Source organism: Pogona vitticeps, chromosome 2 (genome assembly GCF_051106095.1).
Source record: "Pogona vitticeps strain Pit_001003342236 chromosome 2, PviZW2.1, whole genome shotgun sequence".
Classification (NCBI taxonomy): domain Eukaryota; kingdom Metazoa; phylum Chordata; class Lepidosauria; order Squamata; family Agamidae; genus Pogona; species Pogona vitticeps.
In genome coordinates this window covers 219,432,198-219,459,977 of record NC_135784.1, presented here as the reverse complement: position 1 = coordinate 219,459,977, position 27,780 = coordinate 219,432,198, and the positions used below count along the sequence as shown (strand labels likewise).

Here is a 27,780-nt window from a genome sequence, read left to right as displayed (position 1 = left end):
ACAGCGGTGCCTCACACAACGATGTTAATTGGTTCCAAAAAAAATCAACGTTGTGTGAAACATCGTTCTGTGAAACACCATTTCTCATAGGAATGCATTGAAAACCGGTTAATCCGTTCCAATTGGAACGGATTGCCATCGCTGAGTGAAAATCCCCATAGGAAACATCGCTGTGTGAAACAATGTTTCCTTCATTGGAATATACTGAAGCCGACTCAATACATTCCAATGGCTTTGCGAAGTCCTTTTTCGCTCCTGTAAAAGTGTCTTGCTATGTTTGGAAGCTGTTTTAAATGATTGCAATGGTTAGTCCACCTCCTGAAACCTATGCAAACTGATTTTGGTGTTGTTCTGACACTTCGTTAATTTATGATGATTTTTTGTTTTTTCCATTGGAAACCATTAGGCAGACCATCCAATGGTTTCCAATGGAGAAAATTCAAAAAATCATCATAAATTAACGAAGTGTCAGAACAACACCAAAATCAGTTTGCGTAGGTTTCAGGAGGTGGACTAACCATTGCAATCATTTAAAACAGCTTCCAAACATAGCAAGACACTTTTACAGGAGCGAAAAGGGAGATCGTTGTGTGAAAATCCCCCATAGGAAACATCACTGTGTGAGGCAGCAAATTTGACAGAAAAAGGCATCGTTGTGTGAATTCATCGTTGTGTGAGGCACTCGTTGTGCGAGGCACCACTGTAATTTGCAGCCTGTTTTATTAACCTGATTTAGTTCTCAATATAAATTGAAAAACAGACAAAAGCAAGAAAAATAAATAAAACAATGTTGTAGAAGTCCACAGAAACACGAAGGTGGGTGGATTTTTCCACTTACTAATTTGAAAATATTATGTTATTAATTTGTCTGGGAAGGCAGGATGATATACTGTAAAGTTGTTGTTCTACTTTACCTCTTAGCTTATGCTCACGGTTCCCAGTAAAATATTTATAAAACAAATAATGCTTAGAAGCTGCCATCACTACAGATCCACAAACACCCTAAAGGACTCTGCTGTGCTTCTACTATGGATAAACAGGTAGAGTGGTAAATTGGCTAAATTTAGAGAGCATAGCTTCAAAAGGCACAATATTTGAATGTGTGAGTATTTCAACCATATTTTGATTACTCTAAAGCTGCCCTGAAGATCATTTTGGGGAAGACAGCACAATTTGTGAGTCTGGCTCCAAAGCACAAGATTTGTATGTTTCCAGTTCTGGCCACTCAGGTCATTTAAATGCAGATTTTTACTTTCTACCACATCCTGGAGTTTTTGTCCCTGTAACATTCCCGAGGTAACTAGGTAGCAGATTCATCATCTAGCACAGTGGTTCTTAACGTGGGTGATAACATCCCCCAGAGGGCGATTTTGTTTTTCAGAGGGATGGTAGAACGAAAAGGGGCGGCATGGGGGCGAAGGAACAGAAGGGGGTGGTAGGGGGCGCTGGAGCGAGCCAAACCTGTGAAGGTGGCTGCAGCCTTGGTGCTAACAGTGGATCCCGTGCTGCCGCCGCCGCCAAATGATCCAGCTATTTCTGCCTGCCACGACTCCCCTTTCTCCCTTAGGGGAGCACCGAGTGTGGATCAGGTGGAAGGAAAAGGTCTCTTGGGTCCCCATCCTTGCCCGGTGAAGCACTGCCTCACACCCGGGTGGGGAGGGAGAGACGAGCCCCATTTGTCCGCCCTGCCTTCCTGCCCACCTTCCCGCCTGTTGCAAGGGAAGCGCAGAGAGAAATGGATTGGTTTGGGGTGGTGTGGCAGGATTTCTATGGATGGGGCTAGCTCGGGTCATCCTGGGTGGGTGGGAATTCGGCAACTTTTCCGACTTTTCTTGTTTTCCTGTTGTGGCTGGCTGGCTGTCAGGGGGGAAGAAAGTTCACCTCTCCTACTTTAAATGGCTTTGAGGAACGTCGGACTTGAGATCTTCCCCTGTCTTCCGTGTACATGGGTGTGATATACCTTTATGTGTAAATCCTCTGGGAGAGAAAGCTCTCAAACTGAACTGAGAGTGCTGAGGGCAAAATCCACACGACTGTCATAGAGAGACTTAAGCAAACACACTGTGGAAAGTCAGCCACTCCTCTTTCTCCCTGAACCCTGGGGATCTGTTCAGTGAAGGTGAAAAGGGCAGCATGTCAGTGGCTTCAGTATTACAGTTTGCTTCACGAAGGGGGGGGTGGGAGCATTCCACAAGGTTTAGACTACAATTCCCACAATCACTTGCCCTTGGACCATGTTCCCGCCCATTGCAATGGAAATGCAGAAAGAAATGGATTGGTTTGGGGTGGCGCACCATCTCTCATTGAGGTATTCAGCAGTTCAGTTGTTTATTGTTCTGTTGGGTACTTGGAAAGTTGTTTTTAAGATAATTCGTTATGGATGTTGTTGTAACCCTCCACCCCCAAAGTAATTTGTGTGAGTATATGTTGCAAAGAGTGTTAGTTACTCATTACTTCCTGACTATTGAAAAACCCTTAGGACTGTGAAGTGATTGGCATAAAACTTGAAAATTCTTCTCAAAATCTTCAGTTTCATGTGTAGAAGGTTGCTTTGGTAAACAGACGTTTGCATTATTCTAACACTGCCAGCTGACATATTATTAGTCAATATGAAGACTAAGTCTTTTGGTGAAACTAGAATGGGCCATTAATACATAGTCCTGGCTATGTTTTCATCAGGATGTGGCCAGAAGCTATGGAGACATATTGTTTTAAATTACCACCCTTTAGGCACATTTAAGTGTCAGAGATAGTTTGTGGAAGATAAAGTGAAGCTTTTATCAAGCCACATTTTTTGAGCTTTGGAATCATCTTGCTGGTGGAAAGAGAAATTAGGCTGCTTCCCTACCCCAATTTTCTTTGTCCTGTGCTGTCCTCATTCTCCATTGCCACCACACCAAGCTCAGTTATCCAACTCACACTTAACAGCAGATCTGAAGTGGTCTGCAAGAGGGAGGGGCATCACTGAAAACTCTCTCCTTCCCTCTTCTAAAATGGGACAGTGCCTTCTATCAGTGGAGTGCCTTCCACTGGATAAAAACCTCAGCACCCTTTTTTTCATTTTCATGTGTTGTTTTGTGTTTTGCCCATGGGTGATTGATTGACTAGGCATCCTTCAGTCTCGAGAAACTATGGTAACATGCTCTGTATGGAGGACTTGGAACAGCATCTAGTGTGGCTGAGAGGGCCAATTCGAAAGTGACTATCCTTTCCACACTGAAGACAAATATAATCTGTCCCCTGTCCAGCTCCCTGATTTTGCTGCTTTCGGGACTGCCTCTTTGCCTCGGCCTGCTGGACAAGGGTCTCTTCAAATTGGGAGAGGCCATGATGCAACACCTGCCTCCCGGCTGAACACTCAGATGTCAGGTTTTCCCATCTGTTGAGGTCCATTCTTAAGGCCTTCAGATCCCGCTTGCAGATATCCTTGTACTGCAGCGGGGGTCTCCCTCTGGGGTGATTTTGCTGCACTAATTCTCCACACAGGAAATCTTTTGGAATCAGATGTCAATGGGATCTGATATTGAGCCATCAAAAACTACACTCATTGTCAAGCGATTTCGTCATCTAATGGGGTAATCGTCAAGCGGGGCACCACTGTACTGAATTGTGTTGTAAAGTTAGCATACTTCAAAATGGGTTTGGTCTTGGATATAACAAAGAAAGAATACACCACATAAGTAACATACAAGGAAAATAAAGAAAATGAATTAGCAATCAAGGCATTCTTCACTTAACTCCAACACCTGAGTACATGGATGTTGTTCATATGGGAAGAAAGTGTAGTCACATGTGCATTCAATAATCTGAAATCAAGCATTTAGATTCTAAGCTTCTTTGGAGGTAAGAACATGTCTTCCTTCTTTTTTTAATTACCTAACTTTATTCTATGCACAGTGTTAGTAATCACAACAGCAACAGCTATCTTCTGGATTTTGGGAGCTGGTTCAGAAAAGGAAAAAATCAACTGTGAATAAAGGAGACACCAAAATGAAGGAGGCGTTCAGTTTTAAGCATCACTTGTGATAATCTTAGTTACTTGTCAGGTGTCTAGCTACACACATGACAAGCAGAGATCAGGAAGAACTAAAAACAGGTTGACCTTAAGCATATTGGTAGCAACAGCTCTGTAATTATTTTTTCACTAGGGCAGGATAGAAAAATTCTAGAGTGGGAAAAATACTGGACATGTATACTACCATCTTCCAAAAGAAGTATTTACGAAACTACCGTATTTTTCGCTCCATAAGACACACCCCCCCCCCAAATAAAGGGGGAGAAAGTATGTGCATCTTATGGAGCAAATACAGTTAAAAAAAGGGTTCAGCCACCACCACCCAGAAGCCTCCCACTGCCATGCTGGGAGTCCTCTGAACTGGCACCAGAGACTGCTTGCTGTTTGGACCTCACCATTCTGCACTGTTAGCTTTCCACAATCTGCTTCCTGCAGCCCACCTGGAAAACCAGCAAGGCCAACAGGCCTATGGCAGCAGGCAGTGAAAACAGCCAAGGACCAAAGGGGAAAGGGTGATTCTAGAAAGATCAGGGGAAACCATAAACACAGTCCCGCACTTAGGCAGTTGATTTTCCCACATTTGGGGAAATCACAGGGGTCAGCACATCCAAAATGCAATAGATGAGCCTTACCCTGGGAAACCCACTTTTACAATAATGGTATCTTCCCTGCCAGGTATGAGTTAGAATGGCCCCGGAAAATTCTTCCCCTTTCTGTGCCCTATCCCCCAAAGGCATGGTGACACCCCAGTTGCACCTCCTGATCAGAGCAGGGCTGCACAGCCCCAGTCCTGAAAGAGGACAAGAGACCTACTCAGTGTTTTGGGGTGCCCCACAGGACCCCCATCAGGGGCTGGAATGTTCCTCCCACAATCCTCCAGTGCACAGATATTAGCATACCTAATATGCGGGGAAGGCAGGGAAAGCGGGGAAATTCAAACTTTCAATTAGTGAAGAGGCTGCCTGTCTGCTTCCTTGCTAGTACAAGCAGTTAGAGAGCTGGGAGAGAGACCTGGGACTGCCTGGTATTGTCATTTTAAAATGTAAAATTTAGTTTAAAAGCTGCTTGTTTTGGGTTAAACCGTGCTTGGGTGAAAAGGTGCTCCATTTGAGTTGAAACCTGCTTGTGCAGAAACGTTCATGCTTGCCTTAAACATCTGCTTGTTTTTCTTTAAAAGCTGCTTGTTTTGGGTTAAACTGTGCTTGGGTGAAAAGGTGCTCCGTTTGAGTTGAAACCTGCTTGCCTGGGAAGCCTTTCAGACCAGCGCCGATCAGCTGTTAGGTGGGGAGAGGGGAGGGGGCAGGACCGGAGAAGAGCACAAAATGGCTACCGGGTGCCTGCTGGTTTTTAGCTGGGTTTTTTTTTTTTTTTACTGTTCTGGGGGCTACCAAGGCACTGTGAAGAGCAAGGCTCAGTCTACAGTACCTGGTAAGTGACTTTCTTTTAATTTTTAAAAAGTTTCTGACCTTTTTTCCCATAAGAATGCATTAATTAATTTTCAATGCATTCTTATGAGAAATTTGAATTCTACTTGCAAACTTTTCAACTAGTTCTGGGCATCTAATAGAGAACGTATTTCCAAAGGGTGTTGCAGCAAGGAAACTAACTTTGCCTCGTGACTTCTAACTGGATTACAGTACCTGCTTCCTGATTTCAGCTACTATAGTTTGTATTCAGTTTTTTTGGCTCGTCAAGAACGTTGTTCATGGCTGTTGTGCCTTGCATGCTATAAATGTTCAATTATGTCAGAAACCCGAGATTTGGTCTTATGCTGAGCATGTGCTACTGCTGGTGAATGGGTTAAGCTCTGTGTTGTTGTTCTTTTGCATAATCTAAAGTAAGTAAGGAAAACCAGCTGTTAAATAGTTTAATTCCACTATTTATCCTCCACACAACTAAAAGGGACTTCTCAATGCAGTGCCAAATCAGACAAACCATTTCTAACTTAATATAGGCTTGAGCTGTAGATGGGCAGAGTTGCACAACAATCTCATCTGTCATTGAGACATTTCTATAAGCATGGGGAGGTGGATAAAAAGAAATGTAAAATATAGGCAGCGTGGTATAGGTCATATCACCGGCTGATAATGGTATATATGTACTTCAATTAAATTTATGGTACACAAATTTATGGTACATAAACTAGAGTACACAAAGTTTTAAGTCTCTCCATTTGTTAATGACAGTGGTAACGGTTCTTAATGCCACTGTTGACTGCTGTTCACTTTACATGGTTCAAATGTTATTCTGTTATAGTTTACTAAATATTTGATTACACTATTTGGTTCAGAATATATTTTCCCTGTTTTCCTCCTCTAAAAATTATGTGCGTCTTAAGGTCCAGTGTGTCTTATGGAGCAAAAAATACGGTAAAAGTCCTGAGTATTTTGCATCAGAAACAATTTTGCATCAAAACAATCCACTTGTAAATGTGAACAATTTCCCCAGTAAACACAGCTTTTCTTTTATATGTTTTTCTTTTATGCTTGAATCCCACTAAGGGTGATACAACAAAACTGAACATGGCTTAGAAAAAGGAAGGCTGCTATAACTAAACAACTAACTTTTCTTCTAATATCACACACTGGCTTCCAATATCTTCATCTTATTATTTCATACATGTAATACCACCCACCCTTAAGCTAAACAATTCCAGAATGGTTTATGAAGAAGATAAAGATTCACTAGGGAAAAATCATTACACTCATAACTGTTTGAAGGATTGTATCACTCCATATGAGCCTTCTCAGCTTTCAAGAATTCTCTTGAATGAACCACTTTCCCAAGCTCTTTTGGTGAGGACACAAGACAGGGCCTTCTCAGTGGCTGCTCCTAGGCTTTGGAATGCACCGCCCTGATAAGGTAGGTTGGCCCTCTCCCTCTTCTCCTTCTGTGGTCAAGCAAAGACTTTCCTTAGGCAGGCTTTTAAGCAGCAAGTTACCTCAGGAGTGCTGGTTTTTCAAAATGTTTAAATTTGTTGTTAAAGCTTAATAAGTGTTTTTAAAATGTAATATTTATACAATGTTTTAAAATCTGTTGCTTTATCTTCTCTGAGCTGCCTTGGATTTCCTAGGAGGAGAAAAGTGGCATCTAAACAAACAAATAAATTCTTGTTTCACAAGTGTTGTGCTTTCTCAGTCCCATAGAAGGGCAGTATATTAGTGGAAGAAGTCACTCCATTTGCAGAAGTTTAAGCAAATTTTTGGTTTTTTCCCCTTAGAGGTCAATTAATAGAATCCTTAATATTCTACAATAGGGTAGTAGTGTAATGGGGATTTGTGTGCTTGCAATGCCTCTTGTGCAACACTGATCCAATGTAACTATGTAAACTTCAAGAAAGTTGAATAGGATCTTTGCCTAAGCCCTAAGTGATTAAAATAGCCAATTACAACAAAGCTCAGAACTCAAGATATAGAAGAAAGCAGTAGTAGTCTTTACTTGGCTGTAAGACCTTAAAAAGGGAGACCGGGAAAGGAAATTCTGCATAAGGAGTGCCACTACTGAAAAAGCTCTTTCCTCAGTTGCTACTCTTCCTAGCTCAGATGGGAGACTTGGAGGAAAGTAAGATTGTCACAGGTATTCCAGGTATGAGCAGATACTCCTTTGGGCCCCTGAGTCCCAAGATGTATCAGCACTTCAACTGTACTCAGAAATTTACTAGGAAGGAGTACAGTTTCTTGAGCATTGGAAAAACATGCCTCCTTTTCCCAATCAATCAGTAATTAATTCAGCAGACATATCTTGAATTAACTAACATCTTACAGAAGAAGAAGAAGAAGAAGAAGAAGAAGAAGAAGAAGAAGAAGAAGAAGAAGAAGAAGAAGAAGAAGAAGAAGACGGGGGGGGGGGGGGGTTTGCAGGCATATGATACCACAGTAAGCTATCCTGGATATTACCAAAGTATGGAACATGGCCAAGCTGTTTCTGTGGACATGCTGTGATGCCAAGATGTGTGAGTGGACAGGCTGGTTCTGGGGATCGAAGCCACATTAATTGCAGCTGGGACAGGGATATGAATATACCTAAAGATGTGTGAGTGGACAGGCTGGTTCTGGGGATCGAAGCCACATTAATTGCAGCTGGGACAGGGATATGAATATACCTATCTCTAATATTAAATATTGGAATTGGTTCTATATTGATTCTACTTTAACTCACAAAATAAATCTCAGGTTCCAGATGGCAGATTTAAAGTTGGACTGCATTTGCAGCTTGACTACAGCTAGTACATCTGTAGAACAAGTACATCATTACTTATTATTACTGTTCAACAGTATGCATTATCATGTTTAGCACACTTACAAACATTATATAACCAATGAAAAAAATATTTCCATTATCCTCTGAAAAATGTGATTATATGGTGATGATATGATAGTGGGAACAAATCAATATTTCCTGTGCCTGGATTTATGTAGGAACTAATTCATCATTCAGTAACTGGTTCAGTAACTCCAGCTAAGCCTGCCAATTGGATTTAGTGTATAGAAAGTAGAGCAGCAGCATGTGACATGACTTCATATGTCTCAATTTTTAAAATTATACTGATAAAACGTACCCCTCCTGCTTTCAGCAGCTTTTTTCTGAATTCTTCCGTTGGGTTATTGAAAGTAAGCTTTTCACAGCGAAGATGGTTTACAGGTGGGTGACCTTCTAGATGCAGGAATAGATCATAATCAAAGCGGACTTTCTTCGGTTCTTCCTATAGGTCAGAAAACAGTCAGACATGGGAGAAAATGATACTACTACACGAAACAAAAGCTTTCATCCAGTGTTACTCATATATATATTTTTCACTGAAGGCTACTCAGCATGTGACATTCATTAAGAGCGATAGATTGGTTAAAATAATTAAAGATGAATCATGATTTTGGTATGGAGAACCCTGGTTTCACTCATAGAACAAGAGTGGCTTTCAATATATGACATTACCTTAAGGTAAGTATCTTTACAGTAGAGAAAGCAAACAGAAACTTCATGCCTGGAAACTATACTAGAATAAATATTTTCTATTCAATTTAGCTATGCTCTAGACAAGGGAAAACAGTTTATTAAATTTATCAATTGCTACTTTTAGATATCAGGAACTGAATTTCAAACTAGACACCACAAGAAATAAAAGGATATTTTCAACCCAGTTCAACATCAGTAAAGGCAAGATGATTTTATTTTATTATCAGGAATTCATACAACATCTTCACATCACTTTTTTTAAAGAGAGGTCTACATTATTATTATGGGTTCTAGGTGAGGGTTTCTTTGTCTTGGCAAGCATACGGAGGCCATAAAATGTTCAGAATACTACCAAAAGCACATTAGCATCCCCTTTGCGTATCATTGTTCATCTCGACTGTTCAAACTGCCAGTTATGACAGACACACTTACAAACTGCTTGGGACACTATATATATTAACAATCATCACCTTGTTTAAGAAAAAGAAGTTACTTACCTGTAACTATGGTTCTTCGAGTGGTCATCTGTGGATTTACACTAATTGGTTAATCTGCGCCTCAGCAGAGCAGCCTCGGAAGCTTCTATAGCTTTAAGCACTTGATGCCGGGACCAACCCCATACTGGCTATAACTCCAGCCCCGACATGTAGTGCCTCAGTTCCAAGGAACTGACTGCTGCTGCCCAGCATGCTATGGCACATGTGACGGACAGCAGGGAGGAGGGTGGGGAGTGTGAATTCACATATGACCACTCGAAGAACCAGAGTTACAGGTAAGTCACTTCTTTTTCTCCTTCGTGGTCTCTGTGAATACACACTAATGGGTGACTGGCAAGCTGACTGCCCAGGAGGAAGGACGTCACAAAAGTGCAGAAGCGCAGAAGCCAGGACAGCTTGACCTACCGCAACCTCAGCCTTTGCTCGTACATCCAGGTGGTAGTGCAAGATGAAGGTAGACGGAGTGGCCCATGTGGCAGCCTGGCAGATATCCGCGATGTCCACTCCACGAAGAAAGGCTGTTGAGGATGCTACAGCTCTAGTACAGTCTCTGCCAAGTCATAGGCAAGACGGATGGTCTGGACTATCCATTTAGAGATGGCCCAAGAGGAAGCCGGTGCTTCCAAGGAGGGGCCAGCAAAGGTGAAAAAGAGATGTTGTGAGGCATGAAAAGCGGCCATGTGGTGCACATAATATGACAGAGCACACTTCACGTCTAAAGTGTGCAGAACTGTCTCAAGCAGTGAAGATGGACAAGTGGCTGGTTCAAATGGAAGGTAGAAATACCTCAGGCAGGAAGGTAAGGTCTGGTCTTTGGGCGACCTTGTCTGGATTAAATTGCAGAAAGGAGGCTCTGCTCTGGAGTGTGTCCAGAGATGTTGGCCTAGTAGGCAAATTTAGTCATGATCAAAAATGACAGAACACCTTCCACTTATAGTAGTAGGTCAAGGTGGTAGAAGGTTTGCGAGTATGACTGAGCACGTCTGTTACAGTCAGAAAACTCGCCAAGCCGTCAGGTGGAGGGACTCGAGGTTCAGATGAAATATCTGACCCTTGTCACGAGACAGTAGATGAGGCACCAGCTGCAGCCTAATGTATTCCACGGCCCTCGAGAGCAGGATCGAGAGCCATGGCTGGCAAAGTGAACAAGCATAACGTTTGCATTCTCATGTAGGATTTAAACAACAGTCCTTTGAAGAAAGGGGAAAGGTGGAAACATGTAGAGGAGGCCCCTTGACCAATTCATCCGGAAGGCGTCCCCTAGGGAGTTGCGGCCAATGCTGGCCTGGGAGCAGAACATGGCACACTTCTTGTTCATGCAGTGGTTTTGTCTAATTCGACCAGGACCACCCGACCACGGAGTAGGGGCTCAAAGGTCCAAAAGGCCTTGGTGACTGGCAGGAGGTCCAGCACATTGATATGCAGGCCGGCTTTTATCATGGACCAGCAGTTCTGGACAGCATGATGGTGTAGACAAGCCCCCAGCCTGACGGGCTGGCATCCACAGTTAACTGAACTGTCAGGTTCAAGAGACCAAAGGGTCTCCCTATCTGCAGGTTGGGGGGGGGGATCTTGTGCAGGAAGTTCTGGTGTCACCTGGAGCAACGTGGAGGGGTGATCACAATATGTCTGAAAGAATGAGAGAAACCAGGCTTGAAGGGACAAGAACTTCAGTTGAACATGTTGTACCACAGCTGTGGTAGGTGCCATCAGCCCCAGAAGTCACTGGACCTGGAGGGCAGGGATCCAAGCGCCTGAAAAAAAGGGGGATCACAAACCATGCATTTTCACAATCTTGTTGTCAGGGAGAAAAGCTTGCTCCAAGAAAGCACCCAAAGTTACAGCAACATAATCTACATGTTGTGTAGGTTGCAAAATCAACTTCTCTATGTTGACCTTCAGTCCTAACGCTGACAAAAGAGACAGTGTCAAGGATGTGTATTTACAAGCTTGTGATTTGGACTCAGCGACCAGGAGCCAGTTATCCAAATATGGGTAAACAGTGATTCCTCCTACTGAAAACCTGAGAAAGTGTTGATGGTTTGACCAGATGCTATCATGAAAATAAGCATCTTTCAGGTCAATCACAGCAAAGCAATCCCCTGGATGTAACATGTGAATCAGAGTCCAGGGAAACCATGTGGAATCTTTTTGGAGTAATGAAAGAATTCAGGCCTCTAAGGTCAAGGATGGGCTGGAGGCCTCCATCCTTCTTGGGGATGGTGCAAAGGAACAAAGGCATCTTTTCCTAACAGGGCCTGAATTTCATCATCCAAAGGGGGAAGGGGTGGCCTTAAAGTAGCCTGTGACAGGGTGTATATCAAATTCAATGGCACAGCCGGTAGCTATGATAGAGAGTACCGAAGTATCAGACGTGAAGGAACACCAATTGGAAAGAAAAGGGGTGAAACAGACTGATTGGTCAACGACCAAGAAGTCAGTTGCATTAAAGAGACTGCTTGGTTTTGCCGTCCTCCCTGCGGTTTTGTTGGCCAGGGTGCTGCCTGGCCACATCTAGGGGATGGCGGTTGGTAACCTTGGAGTTGGGGCCTTTGACGTTCCTGGTTCTCCTTGGGCGAAGTTGTTGCTCACAAACGATTGTGCCATTTTCCGGAGCTTGAGCAGATTATCAGGAATATCATTAGTTTTCTGATCAAAAAGGCCTACTCCATCAAACAGCAGGTCCTCGATCTGTGCCCTCGCATCTTCTGATATGTTGGCAGATCTTAGTTAAGCATGCTGCTGCGAAGATATGGCAGTGGACAGTTGTTTGGATGCTGCTTCCAAGGCATGACAAGCAGCAATGTACTTGTGACATGCCAGCATCATTGCCTCTTGGTGATATGAGAGGTCCTGGCTGTGAAGGTCCTCAGGAGCTGCCTTCAGAATGGGCAGTGCCAAATTCCATAAGTGGCAATGATAAGCGCCCATGGCAGCGGAGTAATTGGCTACATGAAGGACAAAGGAGGCCAGAGATTTAAAAAAATCACTGACTAAAGATGTCCAATTTATGACCTACCTTATTGGAGGGAGAAGCACTAGAACGATTCCGGGCTCTGCTTTGCACGCTGTCCACTACGAACGAGTTCGGAAGAGGGTGTTTCAAGAGGCAATCAGCATCGGTCCCAGAAAGCTTATACAGTGGTACCTCGACTTACAAACTTAATTGGAACAGCATTCGTATGCCAAAAAGTTTGTAAGTTGAAATACCATTTTCCATTGAAATGCATGGGAACGGAATAAATCCGTTCCAACATTTCAAAAAATTACCTTCAGAGGTCTCAAAGGGCTTTCCCCCCAACATTGGAAGGCAAAAAGGCAGGGAGAAAGGGTGGGAAATTTGAATTCGTAGGTCGAGGCTCTGTTCGCAAGTCGATGCCAATTTTTGCGAACGGAGCCATTTGTAAATTGAAAAGTTTATATGTAGGGACGTTCGTAAGTTGAGGGTTGACTGGTATAAAATCTTGACGCTCCTTGAGATTTGATAAGAAATAGAGGGCCTAGCCCAAGCATCCTTATAAATTCAGAAAAGTAAGGGATGAATCCAAGACGAACAATGGTCCTGTGCAATGTCCTCAAACACCTTATCTGTCTTCTTTGACATGGGTGAAGGAAGATAGGTTGGAAAATCTTCCTCCCCCTCTGACTCTTTTGAATCCCAATCTGAACAAGGTTAAGTCCTCCTGACAATTTGGGGAGAAGTCTTCCTCAGCGTGAGCCCGACCAAGATCAGTCTTGAGATCAGCTGCTGGGTCGGAGAAGGCTGAATGGGTTCACTGTGGGTTCAGTCGAACCTGCAGACGCTTTGCTCCCGCAGCCAGAGCCAAGTTTGAGGGAGCACTATATCTTCGAGGTGTAGGTGGAGGCACATAGCATTCCTCAGCTTGTGGCTCAAAATGGTGCCAGGCAGAGTGGGGAGGCAGTGACAGCAAAAAGGGTGGCAGATACGTCTCATAGTTCCAATATCAAAAATATAGATCGGTAGAATAGGGTGCTGGATAAGAGGATGGATCCCACTCGAACTTGTCAGTGGGATAGGACCCCATTGACGAGCAGGAAAAACCTCTCGGGTCCACCTGACGGCCACAGGGTTCTTGTGATTGGGTCGGCTCCTATGAGTCCTTTTCCTATGAGCCTCTGCTGGCGTCAGCAGCTGAGGTGAGACCCCAGGCTGCTGTGTGAATGAGCCTATTGATAAATGAGGGCTGTTCTGCACCAATTCGCCAACCTCCAAAGAGATGTTACCCCAGTCAGGAATATCACTGACAGGTGGGGATGGCGGTGGGAGCTGCAGGGGGCCCTTTTCCTCTTTGAGCCCGAAGGGAAAGATTGCAAAAGGGTGGATGCAGCTGTTGTTGCTCTCGAGACTGGTCTTGGCTACAGAAGCAGCTTTCCCCCCTTATGGAATGATTGTTAAAAAGGCAAAACAGACTTTTCTCAGAGAAAAGCCCTGAGGCACTGCTTCAAAACCGGCTTTGTAAAGCTCTTACAAAAGATACACAACGCCAGCTGGTGCTCTTTGTAATGATATGTGTTTTTTAAGCTATTTCTGTGTTTGTTAGAATGGGTTTTGTAGTCATAAGATTGTCTTAATGGCATCCATATTGATTAAATGTCTGTGTCTGTACCAGGGATTTCGCATGCTGTTTTCAACTGCATAGCTCTCAGCCTTATCTCGTTGCTAGGAGGACTAGAGAGCTGAGGTATTTGTAATCATGACAAGTCCTTGCACCTGCAAGATTCTCATGGGAAACTTAGGCGGGACAAGATACTTTTTGCTTGTTCCTAATTGGTCATCCTGTGGAGGAAGAAGGAGGGGGGAAAGAGTTGTAAAATGGCGTTTGACTGAGAAAGAGGGAGGGAGGACGAGGAGAGCCGTCTTTCCCAAAATGGATTATAACTTTTGAATGGAGCCTTTTTGCCAACATGGACTTTTGGATTACAACTGGACTCTAACCGTTCCTGTTGGACTATGGACTATGGAGTCACTGGATACGTAAGAAAGACAACGTCTATGCATTATTCTAGCTTAGTATGTTTTTCTTGTGTTATTTTTCTTAGCTGGAGTTTGTGGGGTGGTCTATCTGACTTGACATGGAAATGTTACTAACTGATTTACTTTGATTTAATCTGAATTCTATTTTGAACTATATTTCTTAATAAAAGCAGTAATGAATGATATTGCATGCATTGGTCTCTTGTACAAACTAGCCTAACTAATTGGCCACGGATATTTTGCTACCACATAGAGCCCAGATTTTACCTGAGTGTTAACTCAGGGATTGTCTGTGTTTCTTGCCTTTTCTTAACAAAGGGGATAGACCTGATGAAAGAGAATTAGTGCAGGGCCTGGCTGAGGTTTGGGCTCGTCTTAGCCACATAATGACTGACTGAATCTCTGGAATCTCTCTATCTCCGGCTCCCCTAAATCTCCTTGGAGACAGGGGTAGCTTACATGGTGGCAGCGGTGGGATCTTAATCACGCGCCGTGTCCACATGGTCGCAGCGGTGTCACGGAACACGGGCCGTGATTTATTTCATTTACTTTTGCTTAAGTGGAAAGCAGCAGTGTGTCCCGATACACGTGCTGTCTTGCTGTAATTCACAGCTGGGTGATTTCAAGCTTCGGCTACAGATGAAATCCTCATGCTGTGTTTTACTTTGAAGGGCTACCATAAATCAGAGCTAAATTGCAGTTTTCGTTTCAGCTAAGGGTCTTATTGATAAGACGTAGCTTTAGGGCGAAGTCTGTTAAGGGACCAATCCTATATGTTTTTGGTTACATATATGAGAATTCAGATGCATTTCCTAGCAAGGCAGTGGATACTTTGCAGAACTCCAGAGTAGGTCTGTTTTTCGTCAAGACAGTTTTATGTTTTATGGCTCTCCCTGCGCTAACGCTTTGGCCGCGGCCGCAGGAGGGCTGAGGTTAAAAGTGATAGCATGTTTCGCCTTGCATGTGCATCTGCTGAACTGCCTTTAGCCAGTACAGCCAAGAAAACTTTGAACAAGGAGCTTTGGATGCTTTTAAGCACAGTGTTTTGACTCAGAGTGGAGCTAAGCAGAGGATTGTTTCTGCTTCCGCACAACTAATAAGGAAATTACAAAAGGGCAACATAATGTCCAAGCTCACAGAAGGTGACATCCAGGAACTACTTGAATCTGACCCAGACCCAACTTGGTCTGAATTGAGACAAATGGATCAGACGCAGGACTTGGCGGGCGCCCGCACTCCAGTCCAAAAGGGTCTGCCAGCCAGGGAAATTCCTGATGAGACAGCAGGAGCAGCTGCAGGCGCTGAGGGGCCAGATGCTGAACAGAGGCGACAGAGTTTACCACCAATGGACAAGTTAACCCTTATGTTTGCTGATTTTATGGCTTGTCATGCTCAGGCGATGAACACTCAGGACCTTAATCAGAAGTTGTTAAAGAGATACAGAGAGCAGAAAGCAGCAGAAGAACAACTTGTTTAAACAAACCTCTAATTGAGGCTAATTAACAATTATCCATTTGTTTATGCAGATTACTCACAGTTAATGAAGAAAGATCAAGCCATGGAGGTCAAGAGAAGGGAAAAGTAAAGATTACAATTGTTTTTTTACTTGCGAAGTTCCTAACGAAGCTGCTGCAGTGGAGGACGAAAAAGGAACTGAGGCACTAGGTGCCGATGGGTGGAGTTATAGCTGGTGTGGGGAAGGTCCCGGCACCAAGTGCTTAAAGCTATAAATATAGAAGCTTCCAAGGCTGCTCTGCTCAGGCACAGATTAACCCATTAGTGTGTACTCACAGAGACCAGGAAGGAGAAAGAGACACTACATCTATTAAGATCACTGAAGGACCCCAAATTAACAATGATATCAATACACTATGTCTCATGATAGTACTTTATTACTTAAGCTTGATATCTTCTACAACTACATAGCCATACTATCCGCTTTGAACCTTTGAATCAAATGTAAGATTGAAAAAAATGTTTTTACAGTCTTGTTTATATTAAAAAGAAAGGTTACTTACCTATAACCATAGTTCTTCGAGTGGACCTCTGTGAATACACACATATGGGTTTAGTCTGTGTCGCAAACACGGGTTCGAAAACACACGTGTAAGCTTGGACAGAGAGCAATCAGGAGTTTGCACATGATAAAATGGGCTGAAAGAGTCCAATTCAGCTAGCCATGCTACAACACTCCTTCTCACAGGTCTGCCCACATAAGAACACCCTGGTACTCTCGGATATTATTGTGAAAAGGTCAAGTGGGCTTTGTAGTCCTTAGACTTAACTTGCACCACTGACAGGACTCTAAGTAAGCTAGGCCGAGGCAGCACTCCCAGATGACCCTATGGCAAGTGTACTGTTCAGGAAACCAAATGAGTTTTATAATCTTAATTTTATTAAAGAAAAAGCATGTTACTAGGTATCAAAGCCAAATTAAACCAAAACAAATAAACTAGCATTGTGCTGTTTAGTTACACAGATGTAGTGAGGCAAAGAAAACATGAGAAATATAAAAGAGTTCAAAAACCTTATAAAAACCAAAAAGACATTAAAAAGAATAAAAACAGTTCCAGTCCAGGAAATCATTAGTAAAAACAAAATAATCCAAGTAGGTTATAAAAAGGCTATAGTCCTCAGTGTTCCTGTGGAACAAAAATCCCTAAACAACAGTAAAAATCCATTATATATCCCATAGTCCTTAGAAAAGTAAAATCCAGTAAATATACCATAGTCCTTACAACATTACAAGAGCATAGTCCATATGGAGTATTCCAAGAAAAGAAGTCCATAAAGAATATTCCATAGAACAGTCCATAGAAAATAGTCCATGCATAGTCCTTAGGAAAAAAAAACCCATAAGTCCAAAAGTAATCCAGCAAAGCATAGGAACCAGTCCATGTAGGTGGGCCACCAGACTGAAAGGTCGGTCTTGGAAAGACAAAGTCCATAGGCAAAAAGTTCCTTTTTCAAGAGTAACTGGCAAGGGCTCATCGCACCTTCCCACGATGTCATCCAATCAGAGTTCGTTACTAGGCAAACAGTCCCGTTGCACCACATGACGTCTTTCTCATACGCACCAGATGTTATTTGGGTTTTCTGTGGTTTATCAAAGAGTCACAACAATTCCCATCTATCTAATCATACAGAGTCCTTTCTCAGGCTTTCAGAATAACATTCTCTCTGCTCGCCTAGAAAACAACTTGTCAGCATAGCACAGATACTATATACAAAGAAACAAAATGGAACCTCTCTGGCTCACTTCATAATTACAAAACCCATATGCCTTAAAAGATTTTAACTCAAAAACCCATCTCATCACAGTCTGCACCTGCGCTGACATTCTCGGAGCATTCTAGAGCTAAAAGTAACAATTTTATGGTGTGATCCCCCATGAGGCACAAGCTCCTCCCACCCAAGATTCCCCTCAGTTCCTGCAATTTGTCCGCCGGGCATGAGAGTTATGCAACAATAAGATACCCGTGATGACAGAGGGGAGGATGGGTGGGTAGTGTGAATTCACAGAGGTCCACTCGAAGAACCATGGTTACAGGTAAGTAACCTTTCTTTCTTCTTCGTGGCCTCTGTGAATACACACATATGGGTGACTGGCAAGCTTACTTATTGGCAGGTGGGACGTCACGGTAGGAAGGGTGGCATCACATTTCTGCCAAATCCAGTGGTATTGCATGTACCTACGTGTTGCCAGGATTGCTCTGCAAAGGTAGATGGCATGGATCATATTGGTGCACGGTAGATGTCGAGAGTCTCGATTCTACTCTAGATGCAGCTGAGGTAGACAGCACTCCGTGGAGTGAGGCTAAAGCTAATTAGACGGTGACTCGTCTGACTGCTGGCAAGCCATAGATACAGCCTGGACCATCGATCTAGAGATGGATAGGAAGAAACTGGACTTTTGAAATGAAAAGAATGAAAGCATCAAAAGAGCCTGTCATCTGTTTAGAAGCTCTGGTAGTGTCCAGAGAAAATGCTGGTGAGCATCTTACATAAATATTGTGGAGCATATGCTCTAAAGGAGATGATGGTGATCTGAAGAATGATGGTAAGATGAAGCATAGATAAACATGAAAATTAGTCAAATACGTCAGGAATGAGACATTAAAGTAGGAAGTCACTTTATCAGGAAAATTGAATAACAGGTGGATCGAATCACAATCCAGCCATTTCGTGTGTTCCCTTGGCAGATATGACAGCCACTAGGAAGGCTGTTCAAAGTAAGTAATTTGGCATTTGAAGAGAAAATGGGCTCGAATGGCAGGCACATAAGTGAATTTAGAAATCTATAGACCATTGAGGAACAATGCGTTTACATGGAGGACGGGTGGTACTGAGTCCTGTGAAAAGATGTTTGACCCTAGAGTGAGACAAAAGTCCTACCTACCAGAATAATCTGGTTAATGGGCAACAATAGCAGATATGTAACATTTTAAAGCATAAACAGAAAGCCAAGTAGGCAACAGTTTCTAAGAAAGTTGGTAAGGTAGTTCTTTGTTTCAGTATATTTAATAAAGATTTAATTATTTACACATCGACATTGAGTTCATGGTTCTTGAGCTCGATCGAGCACTGATGCCAAAGTGGGAATATTTCCCAGGTTGCCAAGTTCATGGAAGTTAGGAGGCGAGGAACCAGAGGGAACTGACATGTGTCTGTCTATATCGATCTGAGACAGGCGAACTAGGACCAAGTACCTCAAGGAGGTATTTGGATCGCATTTGATTAGGAATGATGGTGATGGAAGATTCTCCGTAGAATGAAATGTATTGGAGGGAAGAGTTATGGCAATTCCCTGTCCACTGCCATATGAATATGTCCCCGACAGTGTTTCCGTCCGCACCTGCACAGGAGCAATAAAACCTGTAGTCGGCGTACGGACCCCAGTGAATACATTGAAGGTCGATACTTTCCAATGGTGATAGAACCGAACTTGCAGTTACTTGGATTAGGGATCCTCTAGTTAGTCAAAAAGAAAAGATACCACTATTGGAGTGGTTCGAGGCTGAGTCTGGATTGCTTTAGCACTGAAGCCGTGGAGGTCATAAATTTGGGGAGATGATTGCTAGTAATTTATTTATTTATTTATTTTAAGAAAAACATACGCTATAGTACCAGTACAGGTAGATGTCCATATCTCGTAGGGGAAGGTTATTATCAAACTGATGTCCTGTACCATCTGAAAGACCTTGAAAATGTTGAATGGCAGTGAAACCTTAGGAATTACTGATTAGATAATAGTGTTGAGGCTGGAATCTGAAACTTACGGTAGAATACACATGAAAAGATTTCTGAGACCAAGGATGGGACGGATGCTTCGGTCCTTTCTATGTATATAATAGCACAGAAGTAGAAGCCATGCATAAGCCAGATGTAGGAACTTGGATTATGGCATGTTTGCCCAGGAGGCAGAGGTCTCTTCCTGGAGGATATAGACAAAAAGAGTGAGTCTAATGTTACTCAAAGGGGAACAAGGACAATTATATAACGTAACCTTGAGAGATGTGGTGACATTCTTGTATGAACCGAAATGTCTGGGAGGCTGAAACTCCAGATATGGTTGAAAGGACTATGGGTAGAACTGAAAGAGGGATGAAAGGGCTGTCGGCCCATATATAATTTAGCTGTTTTCCTATTCTGTGTAAATAATAATAATATTTCTAGTGTCACCAGTCTAAGACTGAAGAGACTGGTACCATGTAATGGAAGACATTCAATTCTGTCCTATGTGTCCTTGATGAGCCAGTGGATCGTGACTAGGTGAGCCTTCTATAGATACTAAGGATGCGACAGTAGTTGAAGCCCTTTGCATGTCAAGCAGCAATCCTGTGTTGCTTTGCTAGAGTCGTGGTCTCAGAGCAAGAATTTCTAAGCTCTGTCTTCATGGATTTCAAGAGAGGTAGAATTTGAGACCAACATTGCTCCAGGTAGGCGCCTATTGTGATTGATAGTTGGCCACATGGAGCAGAAGTGAATGAAGGGAATAAGTCTCCCTGCCAAAGACATCAATGTTTCCGTATTCTTATTAGTAGGGTTCAGGGAAATCATTTCTCGTTTTGGATAAATTTGTTCTACGATGATAGAAATGGGACTGGAGTCATCCCAAAATTTCTATGTCATTTCCTCGTACCTTGTACCTGTGATACATTCTTCCTAGATCTTTAATAGGAAGTGGCTTGGTGCAAGCATCCTTTATTAGCTTCAGCATAGTTAGTGTAAGTGCTCAGCTAAGTGATGGCTGGGTCTGGAAAAGGCGGTTCCTCCATTCCCAACAGACGGGATGGGGTGAACCGAGAAGTGAGCTGTGCAAATGAAAAGAAGCACACTGAAGGTGACAGAGGATGATAATGGATCGCATCATATTGGAGGGAGATTCGTTCAAGGAGTGAGATCCGAGCTTATGTCCAGAATTGGCAGATTCGAAGCCAGGACCGGTCGTGCTCGATCATAATGGGCCTTGACACGAGATGGATTGGAATTTGGAAAGCATCATTTCCTGCCAAAGTGTTGTATGGTAGAGAAAAAGAACAAATTTTTTTCCATGTTGAGGTCGATCCTAATGGATTCAACGTACATTGAAGATAGTGGCAAAGCTGGTAGCTACGATAGAAAGAAGTCAAACTGACTGACTGGTCAACAGCAGAGAAGTAAAGAGCCCGCTCAGTTTGCAGTCCTACCAGCAGTTCTGACGGTCAAGGCACTGCCTCCCCACATGTCTAGGGGCGGCTGGTAACTTTGAGGTTGAGGCTTTTAACGTTCCTGGAATGCCATAGGCTGATGGGAACATCTTCAGGCACTTGCAGATGTTACAGCACAATGAATGTGTCACCTTCTAGAGCCTGAGCAGGTTATCAAAAATAACAACCTTTTTCTGGCTAAAAAGCCATACACCAACAAATGGCAGGTCCTAACCTGTCAGTTGCTTAGACATTGGTTTTCAGGCGTATCGAGCAGCAGTGCGCTCGTGATGCACCTGCAACAGTGCCTCCCAGTGATGTGGAAGGCCTGAACTGTAAGCGTGCACATGAGCTACCTGCAGGGTGGGCAGAACCAAACTCCATAAGTGGTGATAAGCCCTCATGGCAGAGGAGTACGTGGCTACACGGCGACCAAAAACAAATAACAACGCCGACCAAAGAACTCATCTGTTGACAGTAAAGGAGTGTGACTATCTGCGACAACCGAGAGGGGTGTAGGAAGATTGGTTGGAAACTCTTCCACCACCCAGCGACTCATGTGAGTCTCAAACCTGAATGGGTTAACAGCAGGTTTGATCAAGGCTCCAAACATTATGATGCCGGAGCCGGGTTCGAGGGAGCACTACATCTGTAAAGCGCATGTGGAGGCATAAAGTACTCCATAGCCCATGGCTCAGAACGATGCCAGGTAGAGCAGGATGGTGATGGTGGCCGAGAGCTCATAGCTCCTATCCCAAACAAAAGGGACTGGTCCTACGCAACCTTGTCAGTGTGACAGGACCTACCTGAGGAAAATTATCCAGACTTACCAGACAGCGGCAGGGTTCTCGGGTGGACCCTTGTGAGTCCTTTCCTTATGAGCCTATGCGGGCACTGGCAGCTGAGACAGGACCGCAGGCTATTTTGTGAGCGAGCCCATTGATAAAGAGGGCTGTTTTGTGCCAAATTAACAGCCACCAGCAGGTGCTACCCCAGGCATGAATATCACCGACTAGCAGGGGTAGTGGTGGGAGTTGCTGCAGCCCCCCCTTTCAGAGGCAAACTAGGGCTGTCAAGTGCTGCTAGAAAGCTTTCGCCTCGGCACCTGGTTTTGGAAATAGCAGCCACGTGAACAAGGCCTCTGATAAATCAGGCCCAATACACCAAACACCCAAGGGCGTTACCCCAGACAGGCAAAGCACTGACATGCAGGGCTAGCCGCAGGAGCTGAAGGGGTCCATTGTATCCCCAAAGGGAAAACCCAAGCCTTACCATATGTTGCTGGCACATCTACAGCCTCGGTGTGCAGCTCCCTCCAGAGGTTGCAGCTACATGAGCAGGCGCACGAAGGAGGGTTGGTGTGCGGCACTCACACACAGAGGCGCTTCCCATGTCAGGAGGAATCACTGACAGTCAGGGAAGGTGACCGGGGCAACAGGAGGCCCTTCTTCTCCTAGGGACAGGGCGACAGAGCCCTAACTCCTGCAGGGTCCCTTGAACAAGCCCCTTGAAACAATCATCCATCGATGATTCACCAGTCTCTCTCATGGTTGCTCAGAGAGAGGGTGTGGTGAGACATGCCTCCTTTTCACTCTCTTCTCCTCATGAGATAGAGAGACTTAAGCTCCAACTCTGGAACGTCAAATGCCCGCCCTCATGTAGGGCTAAAAAGGGCCACGGCCGGACTGGACGGTAGCGCAGTCACTAAATGGCCAGTTGGAGCAGAGAGGCTATCAGGCGATCTCGAAGTCTGTGCAGGTAGAGCTGGCACGTCGTCTCCTCAGAGGCAAATTCGTTAGCCTCCGGCGAGGATTCCTCTGTTGATGTAGACTTAGATTTTAAGGACTCCTTGGCATTGTCGGGTCCCCTACTGCGGCCTGCACCTAACTGGGTAAGATGTAGCTTACTCAGGCAGAAAATCATTAATGTGCCTGAGAGTCAAAATGAGTAGGCCGAAAAAGGTGGGAAAGGAGAAAGAAGGAAACAGTTGAAGTGTGTGTGTGTGCGGGGGGGGGGGGGTAAGCAAAATAGCTGGCAAGCAAAAAAGAAAACAACTCACGGGGGATCATAGATTAGATAATTGAGAAGGGAAAGAATCCAATTTAGAGGGAATTGATCAATAAGCTAAGGGAAAAAACCCTGTGGAAATAGCTCTATGCTCTGTAGAACTTTACAGCACGGCGGAAAAAAGGAACTGAGGGGAATCTTGGGTGGGAGGAGCTTGTGCCTCATGGGGGATCACACCATAAAATTGTTACTTTTAGCTCTAGAATGCTCCGAGAATGTCAGCGCAGGAGCAGACTAAACCCATATGTGTGTATTCACAGAGGCCACGAAGAAGAAGCAGTTTTATATTATGAAAGGCCCTTGGTTTGTGTGTGCCCCATCGCTGGAGATTTTAAAGAAAAGATTGGACAGCCAGAATGGTATGAGGTCTCCTGCTTTCAGCAGCGGGTAGGACTAGAAGACCTCCAAGGTCCCTCCCAACCCTCCCTCACTCTCTCCCCCCCCCGCAGGTATAGAGTTTTGGAATGCCTGCCTAAATAGTAAAGTTTTTAATGACTTTCTAAAAAGTTGCTAGCAAGAGGCCAGATGAATTGCAGGAAGGAGTTCGTTCCACAACTGAGGCTGAGAAGCTCCAGTTTCTCATTTTCTCCCTCCTGGCCTCAGCCAACCTGTTTGAGATACTCTTGTAGGACAGGCAGAACCCATTGGAGGTCCCACACCATTTAGGGCTTTATAGATTAGAACCATCACCTTAAAGCTGGCACGGAAACAGACAGGTAAGCAGTGTAAAGCGGCCAGAATTGGGTGATATGCTTCACTCAATAACTTGGCTGCCAAGTTCTGGACCTGTTGAAGTTTCCATGGCAGTCTCATTGGCAGCCCCTAGTCTAATCTTGAGATTACCAGTGCGTGGACCAGTATGATGATGGACCAGGTCATCCCTGAGATATCCACCTGAGATGTAAATAGACAGAGAGGAGAGACAGAGCTGTGTGACATCAGCATGTTGATGACATGTCACTGCAAATTTCCAGATGACCTCCCCGAGCAGCCTTATATAGATATTAAACAGCAACGGGGGGATGATCGGCCTCTGAGGGGCTCCACAATTAAGAGTCAAAGGGGTGGAGACTATATCCCCTAGTTGCACACTCTGGGTTGGTCCTTCAGGAAGGACCAGAGTCAGGACAAACCCAGGCCACTGATCCTCAATACAGAGAGCCTCCCCAGGAGGATACTGTAGTCGATAGCATCAAAGGCTGCTGAGAGGTCAAGGAGGACCCTTGTCAGCCTCCCTCAAAAGGTGACTGTGCAGGGTGACCAAGGTCATCTCTGTGCCATGATGTGGCCTGAACCCAGACTGGAATGGGTCAGGGACACTGATTTTATACAAGTAAATGTATTTACTGTACTAAAGAATACTAAAAAAGAACAGTTGTATTTTGTGTAAGTGTGCATAGAACTGCAGACTCTTGTAAATACAATCCTATGGCTGCCTTTAGGCAGTCAATCCATCTTATATTTGATCTTCTTTTTTTCCTTCTGTCTTCCACCTTTCCCAGCACTGTTGTCTTTTCCAGAGAATCTTGCCTTTTCATGATGTGTTCAAAGTAGGACAACCTCAGTTTCAACGCTGTCACCAGAGATAGCTCAACCTTGATTTGATCTAAGGCCCACTTGTTCATCTCTCTGGCAGTCCAGGGTATTCAGCAATCTCTCTGCCAGAATCACATTTCAAATGAATATTTTTCCCTGTCAGCTTTCTCCATTGTCCAGCTTTCATACACATACACAGTGATCAGAAAAACAAAAGTGAGGATGGTCTTGGTCTCCAGTAACACATCCTTACGCTTGATGATCATTTCTAATTCCTTCAGTTTTGCCTTTCCAAGTCTCTGTCTTCTTCTGACTTATTGGCTGCACACTCCATTGGGATTGATGACTGAACCAAGATATACAAACTCTCTAACTATTTCAGTTTCTTCATTGTCAGTGCTAAAGTTTTTAGTTCTTTTGCAATCATGGTCTTTGGCTTCTTAATGTTTAACTGTGATCTTGCTTTGGTACTTTTTTCTTTCACTTTCCCTAAAAGTAGATTCAAGTCATTGCTAGTTTCTGGCAGTAGGATGGTGTCATTTACATATCTTAAAATATTGATGTTTCTTCAAACAATTTTCATTCTTCCTTAATCTGAACCTAGTATGGTGTTCCAAATGATATGTTCTGCATATAGACTGAACAGATAAGGGGATAAAATGTATTCTTTTCTAACACCTTTGCCTATAGGAAACTATTCTGTCTCCATATTCTGTCCTAACTGCAGAAGCTTGTAAAAGCTCCATTGCCCCCAAAGCGGTCAGTACTAAAACTGACCTCACAAATCAAGTCTTGTCAGTCAACACAGGGCCCTTAATTCAGGACCAGCCGGTCAACACAGGGTCCCTAATTAGGGGAGCTGATGTACACACAGTGAAGGGACCTTCAGTTGGTAAAAAGAAGGTGACTAGCCTCCCCAGAGTGACTTTACCCAGGAAGAGGAAAGGAAAACCAAGTGTAAGACAGTAAAGTTCAAAGCGGATAATAAACATATGGGCAAGAAAGCCAAGGGCTTGAAATTCAATCCCCTATTCAAATTATTGGACTCTACCACAACCACCCCAAAGAAGAAGTGTGACATCAATAATTTACATCTAAATGATAAGTGACCAAAAGGGGATCAGAGAGTCAACAGCACAGCACCGGAAGAAAAGAACAACACAAGACAGCAAAATAGAAACATCAGCCAGCTCAAGTATACACCTCAGGACAATATACATCAAATGTCTGCTGACCCTGTCCCTCCTGGCTGGCGCACTCATAGCCTGCACACATCAAGTGCTCCAAAGAACAACCTGTTAACCAATGGCCGCCGAACTCTGACTCCATTGTGGGCATCCCTATTCCTGTCCTCATAGGGAATAGAGGCAGGTATACAAGAAATAAAAGGAGAAGATTTAGAGAAAACAATGAGATGAGGAGGGGATCCACTGCCAATCAGATGAGCACAGATCACCAAAACTTTGAAGCAGTCCCAAATTTTAACGAGGCCTGGAAGTACCAATTTAGTGGAAGTACCAATTTAGTGGTGGCAATTATGTGCAAAACAAAATGATTTTGTTTTGCACATAATTGATATGATAGGGTTGATAGCTCTCCACAGGTACTTCCTCTAACCGTCATGGATATAAGTGCTACAGATGAAGCAGGATTATACAATCAGGTAACGCATAATATAGCATTCAGCCAGGAGTCAACTCCAATGTGTAGAATAGATAAGGAGACTCCACAACATTTAACCCATGAACTTGGAATAATTCATCACAGGAAGTCTATTGTAAAAATACTGTCTTGGAATATTGCAGGGTGGCAAGCCAAGGTTGGGGATACTGCCTTTATAGAGTATGTCTCTAATTTTGACATTTTAATACTACAAGAGACATGGTCCCAAAGGGAACTAATATTAGATCGTTTTGCAACTCACACCTTTAAAGCAATTCTCAATGGAAAAGGTGGCTTGGCCATCCTTAAAACAACGAAGATGCAGATATCAGTTATAAACCTCCACCCCAGCTGTAACCTAGCACTGGCAGCCATTTTGAATTTTACCACACAGCCCTTGTTGCTTATCAATGTCTATATCCCCCCGCAGCCAGCTCATACCCAGTCCAAAGACCACTGGGCAAAACTAACAGATTATATTGATAGCTTGGTTTTATTATATCCAACAGCTTCCTTAATGGTGCTAGGGGATTTTAATGCTAGGACTGGAAAAATGATGAGGCTATCTATGCTCGATTTCATATGATCCCCCAGACTGTATCCCCTCCCGACATCTATTCCCAAGACAGTCTAAGGATCTAGGTTGTAATTATGCAGGTCTATGTTTAATGCAGATGGCCAACAACCTGGATTTAGCCCTAATTAATGGGTGCATTGAGGGCGACAGGCCAGGAGAGTATACATTTATTTCACCAATGGGAGCCTCAACCATTGATTACATTATGATCTCCAAGGATCTGGCAGACTTAATATGTGACTTCGAGGTGGAATGCTGCCCTGAGAGTGATCACTTCCCTTTGTCCATATCAATCAACTGCAGAGCCACTGCAGATAGCAAATTTTCCCGCCTGTGGACAGCTGAAATAAGAGCTGCCTGAGTAAAATGGTCCATAGAAATGGTCACCCTAACAAGACAGTTACTATTAACTGAGCCCCTCTCCTCCTTTGGTAATTCCACTGTATCAGCCGACTCAATCTCAGCTGCCCTAGAGGCCTATAAAGCATCAGCAACTTTATCTGACATACAGAAAGTTAAAGCTGTCCACTCTAAATCCTGGTTTGATGCAGAATGCAAAACAGCAAAGCATGATCTAATAGCCCTATACAGGTGGTACAAAACACAGAAGCTGGCTAAGATTCCTCCAGACTGATTTATACTCAAGAAAAACTATAAAGCCTTGATTAGTAGGAAAAAGCATCAAGCTCAGAAAGAGAGAGATGGGAACGACTGATATTAGCATCCAAACTTAAGGATTCAGCCTCCTTCTGGAGGATCGTGGCAGGGGGCATGCATCCCTCAAGCCC

The 27,780-nt window shown here is 43.8% G+C and overlaps 1 protein-coding gene and 1 pseudogene across 3 annotated transcripts in view; both read right to left on the bottom strand.

Moving 5' to 3' along the window:
• Positions 1-27,780, bottom strand: part of MLLT3 (MLLT3 super elongation complex subunit) — a 299,778-nt gene that overhangs the window by 104,319 nt on the left and 167,679 nt on the right. For 2 of the 3 annotated variants that reach the window (XM_020790344.3, XM_072992060.2), the window contains exon 4: positions 8,574-8,717. In XM_020790344.3, coding sequence (XP_020646003.2) covers positions 8,574-8,717 — 144 coding nt within the window. Of the gene's footprint in view, positions 1-7,777; positions 7,901-8,573; positions 8,718-27,780 lie in introns of all 3 variants that reach the window. The other variant, XM_078384923.1, reaches the window with a different exon arrangement.
• LOC140705174 (U1 spliceosomal RNA) lies at positions 4,544-4,698 on the bottom strand (annotated as a pseudogene).